This window comes from Pleurodeles waltl, chromosome 7 (genome assembly GCF_031143425.1).
Source record: "Pleurodeles waltl isolate 20211129_DDA chromosome 7, aPleWal1.hap1.20221129, whole genome shotgun sequence".
In the NCBI taxonomy this organism is placed as follows: Eukaryota; Metazoa; Chordata; class Amphibia; order Caudata; family Salamandridae; genus Pleurodeles; species Pleurodeles waltl.
Genome location: NC_090446.1, coordinates 597,203,442 through 597,223,446, shown reverse-complemented (window position 1 = coordinate 597,223,446; position 20,005 = coordinate 597,203,442). Strand labels below are relative to the sequence as shown.

The window sequence follows — 20,005 nt, the reverse complement described above, 5'->3', positions numbered from 1 at the left end:
TAACATACAGATGTCCTGAGGTTAAAAACAAACCTCAACATCTAGAGCGTATCGTCATAGAACTTGTTATAAAATTTAAAACAGCATACATAATCGTTTCATTACCCAACTGGTGCAAGCAACAGCATGTGACTTAGGGCCAGATGTAGCAAAGGGTTTTTCCCATTCTGTGTCAATGGGAAAATGTGTTCGTACATATGGCCCTTAATTTCTAGTGCACGTAATACTGGGCGCAAAAACTGTCTTCTTTTAACAGAAAAAAAAGAGCAAAACAGTACAAAGTGCAGTGTGCTTTGTTCTGCTAGCAAGGAGGGAGAGATGAGAACCAAGTGCCTTTCTGGGGGAAAACCACCAGAAAGTGAATTGTTTTGAGGCAAACCCTTGCCAATAAAAACGTGTGTCTCTCATTGTCAATAAGGTGTAGGTAAAGTGCCAGGTGCGCTAGAAGACCATAGGGATTGCTCGCAGTCACACCACGTGTGGTGTCGAGCCGTACCATATAGATATATTGTTTGAAGAGTTCTTTAATTTGCCTTGGGGAGATGGAGAATAAACTGTTGGGATAAAAAGCGGAGGTCCGAGCCTTTCAAAGCTTGTTTTGATATCATTTAACCAGGGGATGTCTAAATGCTTATCGAGGGTCATGCAGTCCCTTATTGTGATTCTGTGTAACTGTGCCTCAGAGCTTTTACATAGCCTAAGCCACAGCAATAAGGCCTGCAGCTTAATGTGATCTTCTATGTTAGAGAGCCCAATCTCTTCATAACAGAAGGTAACTGGGGTAGACTGCGGTACTGCCAGCAACCTTCTTAAAAACTTGTTTTCAATTATTTGCAAGGCTTTACAATTAGCATACTCCCATACTCCCGCTCAAAAAGTGGTTACCAGCACACATTTGCTTTTGAACATAAAGAGAATTTCTCTCACCGGTTTGTGACTCAATAACTTAAAGAATCTAAAAACACCTATTGTCCGTTGAAACTGTATCACTCTCACATTCAGTAAAAACTTCCAGTTGAGGTCTACGTCAATCGGGATCCTCAAGTAAGTAAAATGGGGAGTTTTCATGATTTCCTCACCACCGAGTAAAAGGATTTTGGTCTTTGATAGTTTAGGACCACATTTCATCACAAAGGATTTGGTGCAATTGGTCCTAAGGTCTAAGCTAACCTTAAAATTATTAAAAGCATATAAAAGGAGCTGAAGGGCGTTGGCTGTTCGAGCGATGAGGAGAGCATCATCCCCATAAAGCAAAACAGGTATTTCTTTGGAGTTCACCTTAGGGATATCTTTTCCAGCCCTCATCATATGTTCTCCCCGGGAGTTAATATAAATTAAAAATAGAAACGCAGCCTTGTCTGACCCCAATAAGTGACAGAAACTCTTTTGTGAGATCCCCTTCCTTACTGTAATGAACTGTAGTAGTTGTATGACCATGAATCCTGCTAAGGAGGGAAAAGATGGCACTGTCAATCCCCAATTTCAACATAGTAGACCAAAACTTTGAATGGTCTACTGTAGCAAAAACACAGGTTAGGTCCATAAAAGCAAGATGGACACAACCTTTCGTAGCATTAGTGTACTTTTGAATGATTAAAGAGAGATTTAAGGACTTTTCCACTGTCTCAAAACCTGTGTGAAAGCCAAACTGCAAGCCGGAGAGCCCCTGCATCTCTATTGTCCAGGTTTCCAATTTAGACAGTATAACTCTGCCTAGGATCTTTATTGTACTGTCTAAGAGAGATATAGGGCAGTAGCAGTGGGGTGAGCTTTTCTCCTTTTTTGAATATGGGAACAATGATAGCCGCCTGCGAGGATTTAACCAGGGGTCCTGTTATTTCACTACTAATGACATTGGTTAATAAAGTAGCCCAAAACTCCAGAAACGATTTACAAACATCCACTGCAACTGTATTAGGTCCTGGGGCTTTACCCGAGGGACAACTCTCAATGGCAGAAGTAACATTGAGAACTGTAATTGCATTACAAAGTGCGTGACTAGAGATCAAATCGCAAAGAGCTTCCTTTTAGGAACCCATAATGGAAGTCCACTCTCTGGGATCAAAGGCATTAAAAAATGAGTCACCCAATCTCTGCTAGAAATGACACAATCAACTTTAGGTACAGCCTCAACCAAGGGGGTTGTACGAGTTTACAACCTGCCAGAAACTTCGAGAGTCTTTCAAGTCACTGGCTGTTCTCCGGTCCTCCCAGGCTTTTACTCTGATTTCAACCTTACTTTTGTGGGTTGTCTCATTATATAGTTTCCTAGTCTGAACTTTTTTTAACTGGTCCGGCAGGCATTTTTTAAAGCAAGTTTTAAGCTTATGGGCTTGGGAGCAGGAGCTACTGAACCATCTCGGGTTATCCCCACTTTTTGGGGTCACCTTAGTAAGTTTATCAGCCATGTAACTGTTTAACCTTGTGTCGGTTGTTAGAACTTCTGAGGGATGAATATCCTCAGGCAAAACTGTGTCACTGTCTAATTGGTTATGCAATACCAGATCTCAATGAAAGGCTTCCTTGTCTACCTTCTCCCATTTGATGCTCAAACCTTTATTGCAGCTCTATTCTATCTGGAGGTAAGGGATTGTATGTGTCTCCCTTCTTGGGGCTAACTTGACTTCCATAATGAGTGGATTATGATCACTTAAACACAAAGCCTTGACTTCGCACGGCACTACTGCCGATAGTAATGGCCTAGAAATGAGTACATGATCAATAAAACAATTGTATTTTGTTTCCATAAAAGTGGGAAGTTTTAGTGTACTCTGATGCAAGTGATCTAAAAGTAATATCAGATTGTGTGCAGAAATCACCCTATTCAATGAATCACCATAAGGAGTGTGCTGAAAATGTGTGGGAACATGGTTGAATTTATCACAGATTCCGCATAATGAAGCTTCACCAAAAGTACAAACTTCAAGATTAAAATCTCCCACCCAAATTGTTACCACCTCCTTAACATGAGCATTTAAAATTATGTGCAAAGAAGCTCCTAAGCCATCCACAATGCTGGTCTTTGTGTAGTCAAACATATTATAATAAAAGTTTACCAATACCATATCGAAAGGCCTTTGTAAGGTAATCAGTAACACGTGATAATCAGGAGAAATAGCCATTTCTGAGACAGTGCAGTCCACCAAAGAGCCAGACACGAAAGTTGCCAGCCAACCCCCCTCCCACCCCCATTGGACCGTCCTGAGATAGAGGGGGTGGTGGGCACATGATAAATGACAAAAACGTTAATATGCTGGGTATCCACTAGCTCTGTCTCCTGACAACAAATAATATGGCAATGGTTCACTATATTCAGCCACTCTGGGGACTCCTGCTTTGTACGGAGACCAGCAACATTCCATGATATTAAGCCCAGTATACCAGCATGCTCCAAGGGATCACTTATAGAGACTGGGGGGAAGTGGAGAGTTGAGTCTTTCCTCTGGGTCAAATCCCCTATTTGGCAGTCTAATTGCTCCAAAGGAGACTGGATATCAAACCTGTTGGGTGCGAGTAGTGGGGGGAATCATGATACAGATTGTGAGACATTGAGTTGTGCCTTATTGCAAGAGGCCGGGGGCAGTGGCCCCCGGTGACGAGGAGCCTATAAGCCCTGGAGGATAGAAAAAGCCCAATGTGTAGGCTTTAATGCCTTCCAGGTTGACTGCATTACGGTTAAGGGAATAAAAGAGAGCCTAAACTGAAATAGGTCTTCTAAAATTGATTATCACACAGTCTTCCTTTAAAGATTTGGGCAATGCACCAGTCCAAGCGACCTTGCTTGTGGAACCAATTTCTTCTAAAAGTCACAGGGCCTCCACATGTGAGTTCTGAACCAGTGCAATGTTTTGTTTCCTAAGGTGGCGTGTGATTCCAAGTACATAGGATTACATTTGGGGACATTAGCCACTACAATAATATATGGTGTGCATTCTGCTGGAATATGAGGAAAGGGAAGAGAGGTGTCATTTTTAGGGCCCTTGCTCGTGGAGCCCAACTTCCTTCCACAGCGATACTTTGGAGAATCAGGGGGCCTCAAGGGCTTCTGAGTGCCTATTGGTGGATTATTAGGATTGTTGCAAAGATTTTAAATTAAGGGACGTCTATTCACACTAGACTTTTCACTTGCAGGGTTAGCCTTCTGATCATTTTGCTGAACACTCTGTGGGAGGGAACAGGGCGAAATGGATGAGGAAATGACTTGAGTGAAGGCCACATCCCTTGCTGTAGGGCCCAATGTCAGTGTAGGTATAGAGTGGGTACTGTCACGGTGTTGTCTTCATAATAATTACCCTTTTTCATTCCCAAGGAGGAAATCTTTTTAAGTTCCAAATCTATTCCATCTAGACGCATGATAAGGTTTTAACCTGGAGTCCAAAGCGACAAAGAAAGGGTCATCCAGAGAGTCTGAGTTTGAGGCCAGGTTTCCCACTCCCCGACTTGTAGTGGCTATCTCACTTGTTGACTGACGTATTGACCCTTGCCCGCTTAGATTTGGTTACTGCCTCCGACCTCTTTCTTCCCCCTGACTCCCTTATCTAATGGGGCGACCACCACAACTTCCTGGCTCTAGCGGAATTACGGTCAGCTGGGCCCGAATCGAGGCAATAAACTCGGAGATGTTGAAGTCTCCCACCCTTCATTCGATTTGGTTAAAGGTCCTGAACCTTCGGCCAAACTCACAAAACTGGTGGATTGCACTTCTTACAAATCTGGTAAAGAAGACAGGGAGAGATGCCCTTCTGCCAGCACAATTTCCTTACTGATGATATCTACGGTGCAAGTCAGGAAAGCATTCATGGTTGTTGGGGTGGGAGACAAGGCAGATACAGAAGCACAAACTTGGGCTTTGCACTCACCCATCTTGACAGTGACTCTCAAAATATAAAAGGAGCAAGAACTAAAAACTCACATTTCAAAAATAGGGTTGAGATATAGGTATATTTGTGGTATCCAAACTCTAGGCAACCCTAGTCACTCCAAATTCTGCCCTAAGGCCAAGAGAGCGGGCCCAGCCCAGCCTCGGATGGGCGCAGACGAGCCCGCTCTTGGCCTGGTCTTCGTCCGGGTGCGTCCCGTGCAGCAGGACCCGGAGAGAACCTTTATTGCACCTCCGGACAGAGCTGAGGAGGCCCTCCTGCCGCATGGGATGATGGGACTAGCAGTCATGTCCTCCAGGCCTGGAAACAACACGGGGAGAACCTTTATTGTGCAACCCAGGGAGAGTCTTTACTGTGCCTCCTGACAAGAGCTGCCGCGGCCCTCCTGCCACATGGGATGATGGGACTAGCAGTCCTGTTCCCTCCGGCCTGGAAACAACACGTCCCACGCAGCGGGACCCAAGGAGAACCTTTATTGGCCTCTGGGAGTTTTGGCTGAGTTGCTGCGGCCCTCCTGCCACGTGTGATGATGGGACTAGCCGTCCTGTACTCCAGGCCTGCACGGGGAGAACAAGGGAGACCCTTTACTGTGCCTCCCGACAAGAGCTGCCACGGCCCTCCTGCCAAGTGGGATGATGGGACTAGCAGTCCTGATCCCTCCAGCCTGGAAACAACACGTCCGCTCGGCTGTCAAAATCAAGACGCAATAAAAGCATTATTGAAAAACGATTCTTGGTCCATGCAGTGAGTTTGCGGAATGAACTTCCAGGCCATATGTGTTGCAATATTGGAACACTGAGCTTTCAAGAAAGTTCTCACAACCCTAGTCTTGAAATGGAAGGAGGCCCTGGAATTGGGAAACACTTGCACAGTAGATTCTGGGTTGGGGAACAGCGGGGATTAGGGAATTCTCAGCTTTTCCTATAGAATGCCTGCAGATGTTTTCTGTGCCCTTTATGCCATTCTCTTGCATTAACCTCTCTCTTGCCCTGTACGCCATAGCTCGCACCTCACCACCTTTAACCTTCTGGTTTCTCTTACAGGATACTCACAGGCTCCTTCGATAAAACAGTTGGTGTCTGGTCACAGGATGCCCAGCTCATCTACAGGATCACTCACTTCACAGGCATCATCACGGGGTTGTGCTATGTGCCCTCTGTGGGAACAGTGTGGATTGCCAGCACAAATGCTCTCCCCACACTTTACGACCCACGGGCGGGGGAGATTGTAAGTTCTTGTATTTTGTATTATTTATGTATAAAGGGCTACAATTTCAAGAAGATAATTTAGTTTCACAGTGCTGTATAAACAAGGAAAATAAGATTTAAATGCACAGATAAAACAAAGAAGCAAGAATAACGACGAGAAGAGGGTTGTTAATTCACTTGCTGTGTCCTAATGTCATATGGACAAAAACATGATGGTTGGTCTTGCCTTGTTGGAGTGTTTAAAGACTTAGAATGAGTTCCACCTCATGGCGCATGTCAGAAACATTTAACATAATGAAGTATCTAATAATCAAGATTCTGACCTGCATTCCCTCTCCGTCATGCGCCTTGCAGTCAAAGCCTAAACTAAAATGTCCTTCCCAGACATTGTCAGTGATTGGATGTTAATAGATGAAATACATATTATTCAAATTTGCTTGAAATACATTTCTTGAATGCAGTTAGATTCAACTGTGCTTACTTTGGAAATGCAGTTTAATTGAATCTCTTATTTAATCTCAATTTAATTGAATCTCTTATCTTTATGGAACTGCAATTTAATGGATTGCATCAGTTCAAGCTCACATTTCATTAGAATGCTTCAACTCCTTAAATAGGTAAAACCATCAAACCTCTGTAAACACCATTGCCCTAAACATACCGTCCCCTGTAGCTCTCACCAGCACCATCCTTTACTAAGATGACTTTTTTATTTTTTTAAATAAAAACTACTTCATTTTGTAATTTTCTTATTCACAGGTCCTGCCCATTCAAACTATTTGTTTTTTAAATACATGTTTACGACTACTTGATTTAAACTAATCGTATTTCACACTATTTGATTCAAATAAATTATGTTTTCCTATTGTCACCTTTATGTAGAAATAGTTGGCTTTGAAAGATGAATCTGCCCATAACAAGTGAGGCCACCGTTATAGTCGCAAAGTGTCAGTAATGTGAATTTTATCAAGAATTATGGAATATTTGAAAGATAATGTTTAAATTGTTTATTCACAACTGTCAGAGGTAATTCAAAGTTCTGATCATCAATATTCTTTATTTAATCATTTGAGAAGGCCTTCAATTGCACAGATAAGATGCAGGATGCTTATCGTAGGCCGTGTATGCCAGCTATGGCAGTTAATAAGATTGTAAAGACCAGTATTTCCATTAGCTCATTATGAAGCCCCAACAAAACTGTTTATGCCATGAAACACAAGTCGGCTAATTTAAATTATTATAGGAAAAAACACTTCATGCTTTGCCTTTGCTTCGCTGATTCAAAACAGACTATTGGTGCTTTTTTAATTTTGAGTTACTACTATGAATTTTGAAGTTATTGTTGAAGTGCCCAATAATCCTTAGTAAAATTCTTATGCCGGAAACGTTTATTTCCCCTTAATCCTTTATAAATCATTGATTCTATGTTGACTACCTCATTCAAACTTTCCATGACTGTTTAGTTACAGAGTGCTTAGACAGTGGCATGCGGGTTGCTGACAGACCAGACCTAGCTCACAAGCAGGGCTTTGCAAATAGGTTTCTCACTGTATGGATTCATGTCAAGTGGATTTTTGCTCACATTTTGACAAATCCACATCATAGACGGTAATTTTAATGTATGGGATAATGTACCCCCTGTTGTATATTATAAGAATATTGCAAGTAGTCAAGGAGTTCAGTGACCCTTCAGTGGAATGAGGCCAAATGATGTGTTCCTTTATACGGTCATGAAACTCTGAGATGACTTACAAAATTCTTTTAACATAAGACAAATGGTTTATTATTATTTGAGGTACATGAAGACGCCATCACCCTCCCCTCAAACCTCTTAAATACTTGCCATTGTACTCTGAAAGAAATAGCAAGTTTGCAGACATGACAAAGTAGAAGAAGTAAAAGTAATATCTGTAGTGTAAAATTAAACGCACCATAAAGCAGGCAGAAAATTGCTTCAAAAACATATTACAATCAGTTTATTGCAAGTCAGGTAAAAATCTTTCTACCTCAGAATGTGTAGAAACAAGCAGAGTAATTCCATCAGTCTTGAATTGATCTATGGCGTGCAAAAAATAAACTTCTTGCCATAAATATCTCCTTTCTGGTGACAGGGTTCATCTAAAAAAAAAAAAAGAGATCAGAAGAAGAACATTTGTTCCGTTTTTCCTTTTTAACTGTGTCTTTTTCGTCTTTCTGTATTTATGCTTTATGACCTGCTTTTCCATCTTGGATGCTGGCTCTGTCAGGCATTATGACATCAGAACTCAGCAGTAATAACTTACTGCAGCTGAGAAACTAAGGCCCATATTCATACTTTTTTAGCGCTGCATTTGCGTCATTTTTTGATGCAAAAACAGCGCAAAAGTGCAAAATACAAGTGTATTTTGTAAGTTTGCGCCTTTTTGCGTCAAAAAGTGGCACATATGTGTCGCTAAAAAAGTATAAATATGGGCCTAAGTCATTTCTTTATTTCATTTCTTTATTAGAGGTGGTACAAGAAGCCTGTAATAAGGAAATTGGAGACTGACTTTTATACAGGAATTTAATGCTCTCATGTATTATAAATCCAATATTTTAATTTTACTTTAACCTATTGGAATCCAGGTCCAAGAGAGCCCAAGTCAACTCAAAACACCGTTATCAGTTCAATTAAACATTGGGCATCTGTTACCTTTAAAACAACCCTATTTCTTTTTTTTTCTTTTTTTTTAATTTTATTTTGAAGATGCACAATGTACAGAAACCAAAACAAAGAGAAGGCTGAATAAATACAATAAATACGTTGTATAAATACACATCATCATTACATTTGTTTGTTTTATCAATCTGCAGCAGACAACAAAACCACTAAAAAGGGAAGCATGAATAACCTATTAGAGACCTTAAAATACAAATAAAGTGCAAAAGTTGAACATGATTAAATAGATAAATCCCCTACAAACATGACTCAGTTATTACCTAACCATTGTGCAAACAGAGCCCAGATAGCTTCACCCATCCGTTTGCGCGTGCGGCCCTTGCACGCATAAGAGCCCATCTCTAAATAAAACATTGAGCACATCCGAGCCAGCCAATGGTTAAAAGTTGGTGGGGTCGACTCCAGCCAATCAGATGTAATACAGCAGCGAGCCTCAGACATAGCTAAAAACAAGAACCTCTGCGAATATTCTAGGTACACCACTCCATCAATTCCCAATAATACTAGTTGTGGCGTAATTACCACCTCCTGATAAATAAGCCTAGTTAAAAAGCTGGCCATATCAGTAAAGAATTCATGTAGCCTACTGCAACTAAAAAACATATGTACCAAGTCGGCCGATACACTCTTACATCTGGGACACACCACCCCCCTTGAACTGCGCCAGTTGAATAGCTTAGCGGGGGTATAATATAGATGAAAGACAGTTTTATAATGTTGGGCTTGTGGCCCAGCGGCTAATATAAATCGCTGTGCCATATCTAAAGAGGTCCGTAATAATACTTCAGGAACTCCAATATTCCGAGCCCACCTCTCCGCCTCTTTGCTCAAATCATCTGGCATTAAATTAAAAAAAAGAGGATAAAGCAAACAGACCCGCCATCTAATGGGGTTATGAAGAACCTCCATAACTGGGATTCTATCCCCCAGCTGCCCAGCTGCTGATCTAGAGTTTACCCCCAAAAAGTGTCTAATTTGCAAATATTTAAAAAAATCCTTAGTGTCCAATGAAAATTCACTTGTCAATTCTTCAAAAGTTGGGTGTTCCCATAGAAATCACCAATGCGCCGAACACCCAGCTGAACCCACCTGGCACAGTATTCATCCTTAAAAATATCAGGAAGTACAGAAGAATTCGAAATTGGGGTATAAAAATTAATCCGGCCGATTCCAATTTTTTTTTTAACATTGGTCCACACCTTAAATGCAGCCCAGACAGTCTTGAACTTAACTTTTTTTAAATAACTAGGCTCCACTGTTCTCAAAAAAGCTGCATTGGCATATCTTCCCCAAATCATATTATATATAGTAGGACAGGTTTCGCCAAAATCTCTGTTATCAGCCTGTTGGCTAATTAATGGTTGAATATATTGCAGTGCAGATACCCAATAATAAAAAAGAAAGTGATGGGCCGCCCACCCCCCTCTCTCTGGGTAACACTAAGTACTTATATGCCCGCCGTACTTTTTTAAAGGACCAAATAAAGCTACTCGTTAAATTCTCCATGTGTTTGAACCAGTCTTTGCTAATTTCCAGCGGAATAGTGCGGAAAAAATATAAGACCCTAGGTAAAAAAATAATTTTAACAAGATTGCATCTACCAACAATCGTTAAATGTAAATTGTTCATATGATGCAACTCTTTCCTGGTTTTAGCTAAGACAGGGGCAAGATTACTCTCCACTATCTGGTCCAAATTGGCCAACACTCTGACACCTAGATAAGTCACTTGATTGGCCCTCCTGTTGTCTTCAATAATGGCCCATTCATTGCCCAGTATTTGGCATTTACTCCTATTTAATGCATAGCCCGAAATCTCGCCGAACTCCGCGGCTAGCTTCTCTATTTCTTCAATCGCCCTCCCTGGTTCAGGAGTAGTGACAGCTATATCATCAGCATATGCCAACATTTTAAACCTGCCCTCCGCCATTACCATGGGCGGGATCAAAGTACTTTGCAATAGCTTCCTAATAAAAGGGTCTATATAAAGTGCAAAAAGTAAGGGGGAGCAGGGACAGCCCTGTCTAGTTCCTCTTGTAATATAGAAGGGTTCCGAGGTTGCCCCGGCTAGTTGAATTCGAGCAAGGGGCTTCTGATATAAACCTTGTATAGCCCTGATAAAACCAGCCCCTATATTAACTTTACTGAGCACTGTCCATAAATATTTCCAGCTCACCCGATCGAAAGCCTTTTCGGCATCTAATAATATTAATGACATAGGGGCCGCCATAACCTGAGATGCATCTAGCATGGTAATAACACGCCTAACATGCTCGGCGGTCCCCCGCCCAGGAATAAACCCATGTTGCCAAGGGGAAACAAGCCCACTAATAACTCGACTGAGCCTAACCGCGAGAATTTTGGCATACCATTTGGCATCCGCGTTTATCAATGAAATAGGTCGATAGAAGCCTGGTAAAAGTGGGTTCTTCTCTTTTTTTAAGAATATAACAATATTGGCCTCCAGCCATGAGCCCGGCACCCGCTCTCCAGCCTGCACTGACGTAAAGAGTGCCAAAATATCATCCTTCAATTCCTCAAAAAAAGTTTTAAAGAATTCTATTGGGATCATATCAGGGCCAGTAGCTTTCCCATTAGATAAAGCAGTTAAAGCCGAGATGATCTCATCCAACTCAATGGGAGCAGTCAGTTGACAGTCCTCACCTTGCGTTAACTTTGGACATGGGATATCACTGAAATACTGAGTAATCTTTTCGTCTCTGTCATCCGAGAAGAGATTTTCCTGCTGGTACAATACAGAATAATATTCTTTAAACACCTGTAGTACCGACGCATCTCCACACACAACTTGCCCCAGCCTATCTTTAATTGCCAAAACCCTATTTGTTTTGCCTCCTTTTGATTTATTGGTTCATGTCCTAATATCATCAGCTCAGCAGACCATACTAGAAAGTACTGTCCACCTTTCCTGGTCCTGGACAAACCTTCTCTGTCCTATAAAATCTGTATGGGTTCTCAAAGGTAGAGGGAATTAAGGACACAAGGTCACTATGCCTACTAGACATGTAGGATGAACCATACTGACACAGAAAATCTATGATCCAACCAGCCTGTGCCTTGCATGAATGTACTGCAATGATATTGGAAATCCAGTGCCAAAAAAATCTGTCCCCTCTGACCTTAACCTAAGAAGTCATGCTACAATGCGACATTATAAAGATATGTAGAGCTCAGTTCTCTGCCAGCGACTCCTTCTCAAACAGTGCTTAATTTGTGCTGGTGGTTGCAAGCATGGAATCTAGCACTCTTATTTGGGGGCAGAAATCTACTTAGCATCATCAGACTCTGGCGCAGAGCAAGAGAGATAAACGCAAAACGGGGGTAAGGAAGAGGAAGACTGGAAAATAGTGGCAAACAGATAAATATATGTGTAGATAGATAGATAGATAGATAGATAGATAGATAGATAGATAGATAGATAGATAGATAGATAGATAGATAGATAGATAGATAGATAGATAGATAGATAGATAGATAGATAGACTGATTGATTGATTGATTTAACAAATTAGGCACGGCGCTCGGACATATTGGCATTCTGGGACGGAATATCCAAAGGCCTAGTACCTGCCTGTGCCAGGCATGTCAAGACACAGATAGGACTCGGAACTGTCCAGTACTGAAGATGAAGGTAAAGATGTGTAAACACTGTTGAGTGATTTTAGCTCAAGGTTCTGGGTTACGCGTTATCAAATATTTCATTCCTGTCATCATATTCCCATAATTCATCATTGGTGTCTCTGCAGACAGATCACACTTTGCCCTACTCTTTTCATACACCGTTGTTGCACACTTGTTGGTTCCCCCTTCTCTGCCTTCATGACTTCCTAGTTCCTCCTCTCCCCCAGGTATCAGACTTCGTGGACACCTTTCAAGACGCTGCGGAAGGCCTGGCCCTGCAGAGGCTCCTCTGTCCGCCGGAGGCCAGTCACGTGGTTGGTGAGTAGAACTGTGGCCCGAAAGAAGCCTCTGGGTGTAACTAAAGGCCAGAATGAGCACAGGCTCCTACTGCCATAATAATAATCTTACACGTGTGTCATCCCCTTGTTTCTCACCTTCCCCTGTTCCACGCCACCCCTGTGTCTGCATGCAGTAGTTTTCTCCATGCACTGTCAGTAGAATATTTGGAATGTTTTGGCTGGTAACATTCTTTGACAGTTGGAGTGGCGCTGTCTCTGTGCTCCTGTGACATTAAACATGTTCACTCCTCATCCTTGTCGAGTTTTTCTACATGTCTTTTTTGAGATTACAAGATCCCGGTGATCCCGGTGATCAGGAGAACTGGAGAACCTTTCCTCTTATGGAGGCTGGCGACGCTCACTTCCACAGCCTTTACCTTGTCTGGTAAGGTGCCAGTGTCCTTTATCTGCTTCTTCTACTCCTTGCTTATGACTGTGAGCTTTACACTGCGTGGCGGGTGGGCTTTGGTTAGGGTCATGCCTCACCAGGCACGTGAACTACAGAATCGCCATCTTCTCTCTTGCCTGTCAAGGGCGCGGAGTTGGGTTAAACTGAACAAAGGTGAGAGGAGTGCTCGGCAAACAAGTACTGCTTTCAGCCCAAGAGGGAGCCCATCCATCAGATTGAACTGATTGACGATTTAGCCAAATAAATCAAGAAGACAGGCAGATTCCTTATATCAACCTACAAACTCCTGAGTGAAATTTAAGGTGCATATTAGTAACGTGCTAGCAACTGAGGAGTACAGTACAGCAGTCCCTTTGTTTAATTCAGCTTTTGCCTTTCTTTGCTCATAACTCTGCTTGACTCGAGTAGTGTTCAAGTGAAGAGGACGCCATGAGGGCTGGCAAGGAGAATACTTTGATGATGCCGTCCTCTTGCCCTAATGCACCCCGAGCAGGGGTGTAGGAGACACATTTTTGGGGGGACAGGGACAGCCTTGAGGACTTTTGATTGACCCTTTAGAAGGTGCCTGTTGTCTAAGAGCAGCAGGCTTCGATAAATGTATACAGTCACATAGTTCCGAAGTGCAATAGCAAGAAAGGAGGGCATGTCAATCCAGTCTGTAAGTATGCTTCATTGCCAATTACATTCTGGAAAGCAATTAGAAAATATGTGAAAAAAAACGATCCTTTCTTCTTTATGCACCAAGCAACAAGGGTGGGAGAGAAAAAAGAAAGAATAAACACAATTCTCTTAGCGACATTCATAAACCTCAAAATGCTACTGGATTAATGAGAAACCATTTTTTCTACTGCAGGCAGTTATAATAAAATACTGAACGTATATTTGAAAAAACAAATATGTTCTTGTGCCATTCAGTGTAGAGGACAAATTCTTTTGCTATTGTCTGTATGTCATATGATTCCATCATCTCTCTATATATGTTGCACATGGCATGATTCAGTCTTTTCTGGGACATAATTGACCTCAACCAAGTTTTCCATCGGTAGAGACCAATGAAGCTTCTCTCAGCATCAAAGAAGATAGTGGAATAACTAAGATGATCTGTTGTAGGCCCTCAACCTATGTTCAAAACATTCTCTCTCTTGGAAGCATTTTTTCAAAGTATGAGTGCAAGTTCTGGCCTTGAAGAGTACTTAAACATACTTCTTAGTACAGTTAACTGAGGTAAGGGTAGCAAATGGTGAATTTCTTGGTAGCAAGCAATTGTGTCTTGTGTGTCTCTGTGCCCATTTTTGAGGTTTCAGCCCATGCTGGCATTCTCTACAATAAGCCCTCAGTCTTTTGAAAGACAAAGCTATAATCACTCATTGAATTTTAATGTGTGTGATTAATGTATAATACTGTAAGGAGGTCACCATCCCTCTATTACCTCAACTAAACCTTGACTGCTCACAGTTGTTACTCTTCAAGAGTGAGTTGTATAAAGGCTTAATGAATTGGAATCTAAGAGTATCTTGGGCAATGGGACACCAATAAGTATCTGTTGTACTTGGCCCTTAATGCAGGGTCACTTCGAAGCGTTTTGCTTTCACCCCTCCTGTTTTCCGAACCTGTTTTTGTTGGCCATTAGGACTCTGTGCAGTTTACCACTGATAACCAGTGGTAAAGTGGTTGTGCTTTCTTCTTTCTACATGGTAAAACTCAATTACATCAAATTGTCACATTGTACTGACTTATAAGTCCCTTGTAAAGTGGTGCTACATATCCCCAGGGCCTTTAACTTAAATGCCACTAGTGGGCCTGCAGCACTTATTGGGCCACCCACATAAGTAGACCTTTCCAACATGTATAGTTTTGAACCTTTTGCCAGGCCTAATCATTCATTTTTAATTCATATGTCACCCGAAGGGTAGGCCCTTAACAGTCCTTAGGGTGGGTGAAGTGTGTTGAAAATGTTGGCCTTGTTGTTTTAAGTTTTACATGTCCTGGTAGTGAAAAATTCCTAAATTCATTGTTCACTACTGCAAGGCTTGCAAGGCTTGCATCTCCAATAGGATAACATTGGGTTACCTTATTACTTTTAATAAGTAATAGCTTCAATTGGGAACAGGTAGAAAGGTCAAGTTTGGTATCTAGAGAATTGTAATTTAAACCCATTTGTAATGTTAAAGTTGGATTTTGCGCTTCAATTCTGAAAATACCACTTTCAGAAAGTTGGCATTTTCGCGTCCTAACCATTTGGTGCCTGCAGCCTGTGTCCTGGGTCACATGACTGGATGCAGTTGGCAGTTGGCCTTTGTGTATTCCTCCCAGACAGTAAGACAAAGGAGGATTAGGTGTTGGCATGATGGGTGGGACAGAGCTGTTCCATGGCCCAATTACATTTTGAAGGGGCTGTCTCAGCACACTCACAAATAACTTGACACCAGTCTGTTGTCACCAAAGATCCCTTGGAGTCTAGCTGGGGAAGGAAGGAAATTTCAGAACCAGATGTGGGGGAGGGAGAAGTCTAGAAGGCTCTCTCACTGCAAAGTCTGGCACCAGCTATAGATACAGCACCCTCAGATCAACTCTTCAATACACTCCTGGTACCGTGGAAAACTACAGAAGAACTGCCTTGCACTCCAGGGTACTGCCTTGCTGCATGCCTTGTTTCTCAGAGGACTGCCCTCCTGCTTGAGGCCTGCATTGTTTCTCAGATGACTGCCCTGCTGCTTGAGGCCTGTCTTGTTCTCCAGAGGACAGCCCTGTTGCTTGATGCTTGCTTGTTCTTGAGAAGACTGCCCTGCTTCTTGAGGCCTGCCTTGTTGCTTGAAAGAGAGACGACCATCTTATTGAACCCAGGACTACCAGAGCGACTCCAATGGTCAGGTGGCTGACCTCCTTTTATGGGTTACAGGGACAACTCAAGCTTAAGGGGCATCACTGCACCTGACAAACTGACCTGCTGCAACTGGCCCTTCCTGGACATACAACTGGACCTGCCTGAGCCCTGCTGGTTTCTGCTCAAATTAGTTCCTCCTGATACCCAGAAGGTGCCAACTCCAGGTCCTGGACTATTGGATGGCATTAGTTGAGCTCCTCCTGTGAAATCTTGATTCTTTGAATTCAGTGCGCATGACTTTGAGGAGGTATCCTTTTTCAGCAGGACTAGCCTTGTCACTGTTATCTGTCCCACATTCCATCTTGTTCAGTCTGAATGTATGACTTTTTCCCGGTCTACCAACCAGATAGCCACAGTTAGAGCTTTCCGTTTCTTTGTGATATTTTTACTTAAACCTTTATAATTGCAAATCTTCAGTTCTACTGATTTTTGTAATTTTGTCTCATTTATTTATTATATTTTACCTCGTTTTTTTATTGGTATGAGGGTTGTCCGGTGGTGTTTTCACTTTAGCACAGTTTGAGTGCTGCATAAATATTTAGCACAGTGCCTCTGAGTTAAGCCTGACTGCTTTTGTGAAAAACTACCAGAGGGTTAAGCACCGTTTAATTTGGTGACTTTTTGGTCCACCCTGACCAAGATTGTGGTTGTTGATTGAGAAGGATTTTCACCCCACTCAATCAAAAACCCATTTTTTTACAATTTCCATTAAATGTGGTCCTGTGAGTATGTTTTAGCCAAATAACTATAAGATTTCTAATACCAGATGTTCTCCCTTTTTAATAAAAGTATTATGTAAAAAGCACTGCGTTAAAATCTGCATAAAACTCCCAACATCGGCATTTGTCCACAAGGGCAATCTCTGGGAATTGTCCTCAGGACCTACCTCATCATAACTGCAGTGCTGTGGTGAATGTGGAACCAGGAAAAAATTATTATTATTCCCAGCCTCCCCACTAAACAATGGTGTGTTCATGGTCAATAATATTTTCAACCTATAACTCTGCTGCCATTTGCATTATCTTGCACAGGAGGGGGAATGAAGCTATATCCACAGACAGCTGAAGTGTATTGCTTTCTCTCCTGTGGCTGCAAGGTGGAGTTATAGGCACTGTATGCCCTCAATGCAGCACAAAAGATAAAAGACAACAAAACAAACTTTAAACTTTTGCTGTCAAATCTGCTGGAAGAATTAGTGCAGATGGATGCCATGAGTGTAGAGTGGTCACAAATTGAAAAACTGAAGATGCAGGTAAACATGAAATGAAATATGCCTTATCTATGAGATGCTTACAAAACGAGATGCACAGTGTGTATATTGGCAATAGATGCTTTACAAATGTGAATAATTTGATGTGAAAGAAAGAGATACATAAAGCCTAGTACGTAAGATACCTTAGAAAAAAAGATGCAGGGTGTATATGTGTGTGTGTGTTTGTGTAATATGTTTTAAAAAAAGAGATGCAGTGTGTATGAGAGAGACGGGTCATACAAGCACAACGCTTGCTGTATGAGACACTATGTGCCATGTGTCGTGACATGCTTGAAACAATGAGAAATGTGGCACCGGTTTGTGAGATGTTCTCAGAAATTCAATATATTAAAATATGCCAAATGAGATGCATGTGGGTGATGCTTGGTTAATAAACAAATCTAACATCTCCTTTGGAGCCAGTATAGCCTTTAATTCATAGAATCATTTGAACCTTCATGATGTCAAAGAGTTATTCTTTTTTGAAAGGCACTATAAGATTATTACCAGTCCAGGAAAGTAAAACTTTACCCATTCTTTATGCCTCCCTGAAGGAGGTGTACATTTTCGACACAAAGTCAAATCTACCTTTTTGTTTAAGTAAATAAGGTTTTGTTCCAAAAACCATGGATGGTTGTATGGAAATTAGAGGTGGGCGAGCCACTGAAAGCTCAAGCCAGCCTCGAGTTGGAAACCTGGCTCTGGCTCAGCTCGAGGTCGTGTTGGAACCTCGAGCCCATAACAAGCTGAGCATTGGCTTCTGCCCGCCATCCTCCCTCTACCTAGGATGTTTTGTTATGGTCAGAACTGCTGAATGTGGAACTGGGGAACTAGGTTCAAGTCTCGCACTGGCTCAACATCCTGTGATTCTGGGCCCATCACTTAGACTCCCCATGCAGGTAAACAATGCATGTGATCATCTGCAATGTAACTGGTGCTCATATAAAGCACTCCAATACCTCGGGCTGAGTTTGCACTATATTTTAAAAAATGCAGAAAAATGCATCAAGAGGTCAAAATAAAGCTTTAACAAACAGATGAACAAATAAATAAATACCCATTTAGTGGCTAATATGTACAAAGTGAAACCAGAAAAGCTGAATTAATCACAGCTTTCCCGGTTAAATTGTCTGATCTTAGGAAATATTTTATTTCACCAAAACTATTTCATGCTTCATTATCGCCGATGAGAGCACATTCAAATATGTGAGTTCAGACTACCAGTGATAGAAAACTATCACTTTTAACAAGTACTTCCCTGTGGAGTGCTAAAATGCTGCCTGTTATTGTCAAAGCTTTATCTTAAAAAAATAAACAATTTTGAAGAGACTTAGGGGGTCATTCTGACCGCGGCGGACGGCGGTCGCCGCCCGCCACGCGGTTCCCGCCGAAAGACCGCTCCGCGGTCAAAAGACCGCGGCGGTCATTCTGGCTTTCCCACTGGGCTGGCGGGCGACCGCCGAAAGTCCGCCCGCCAGCCCAGCGGGAAACACCCTTCCCACGAGGACGCCGGCTCAGAATTGAGCCGGCGGTGTGGGAAGGTGCGACGGGTGCAGTTGCACCCGTCGCGAATTTCAGAGTCTGCTAGGCAGACACTGAAATTCTTTTTGGGGCCCTCTTACGGGGGCCCCTGCAGTGCCCATGCCATTGGCATGGGCACTGCAGGGGCCCCGCGGCACTCCCTACCGCCATCCTGTTCCCGGCGGGAGAACCACCAGGAACTGGATGGCGGTAGGGGGTGTCAGAATCCCCATGGCGGCGGAGCGCGCTCCGCCGCCATGGAGGATTCTCAAGGGCAGCGGAAAGTCGGCGGGACACCGCCGACTTTCCGTTTCTGGCCGCGGCTGAACCGCCGCGGTCAGAATGCCCAGCGGTGCACCGCCAGCCTGTTGGCGGTGCTACCGCCGACCTCCGCCATGGCGGTAATTACCGCCAGGGTCAGAATGACCCCCTTAATCATATTTTTGTGATATTTATTGTATGATTTACATACCAAATATTGTCAGGGCTTGGCTCATGCTTGGGTTCTAAAGAAGCAAGCCAGACCCTTGGCTCGACTCTTCCAGTTAATTTGTTGGCTCGCCCACCTCCACATTAACCAATGAGATTTACTTTCAGAACAATAGATTGCCCACAGATCAGCGAGGACCAAATTATATGTCTGCATTGACTAAATTATGCAGCAATAAAAAGCAAATTGTGCTACATAATGTGGCACTTTTTGTGATTGTATTACTTCATTATATTGCCATTTTTACAATCCTAATACTGTATGAGCAAAGGTTTCACCTCATTAGTACAGGCGTAACGCCCAAAGGCTGCATATATGTTATATGTAATGATCAGAGTTATGGTCCTGCCATGTGGCTTCGCTGCTCTTATGCATGAATTTGAGGTGAAAAGGATAGGTTGCTCTTGGCTAATTCTAATATATAGATGGAAGTGTGTGAGTGCCTTGTGGCCTATGTTTGGACTGTTTTGGTATGAGTTGAAAAGTAGCAACCTTCAGAGGTTCAAAAACAGTGTTTCATGCAGTTCAAAGACCTAGAAGTTCATCCAATCCCTTTCAAAGCATATTCCGTAGAAGGAAAATACGACATGCACTTTACAGTGCAACAGGGCCCATAGCACTCATAATATACTTTGCTAAATGCAACAATTACCTGGAAGTAGAACAGTGGATGGAAAAGGAGGG

General features: G+C 42.4%; 1 protein-coding gene across 1 annotated transcript in view; it reads left to right on the top strand.

Moving 5' to 3' along the window:
• Positions 1 to 20,005, top strand: part of LOC138304434 (uncharacterized) — a 121,101-nt gene that overhangs the window by 42,225 nt on the left and 58,871 nt on the right. Inside the window, exons 7-8 of the mRNA XM_069244480.1 lie at positions 5,924 to 6,107; positions 12,655 to 12,745. Of these exons, the coding sequence (XP_069100581.1) occupies positions 5,924 to 6,107; positions 12,655 to 12,745 (275 nt within the window). The remainder of the gene's footprint in view (positions 1 to 5,923; positions 6,108 to 12,654; positions 12,746 to 20,005) is intronic.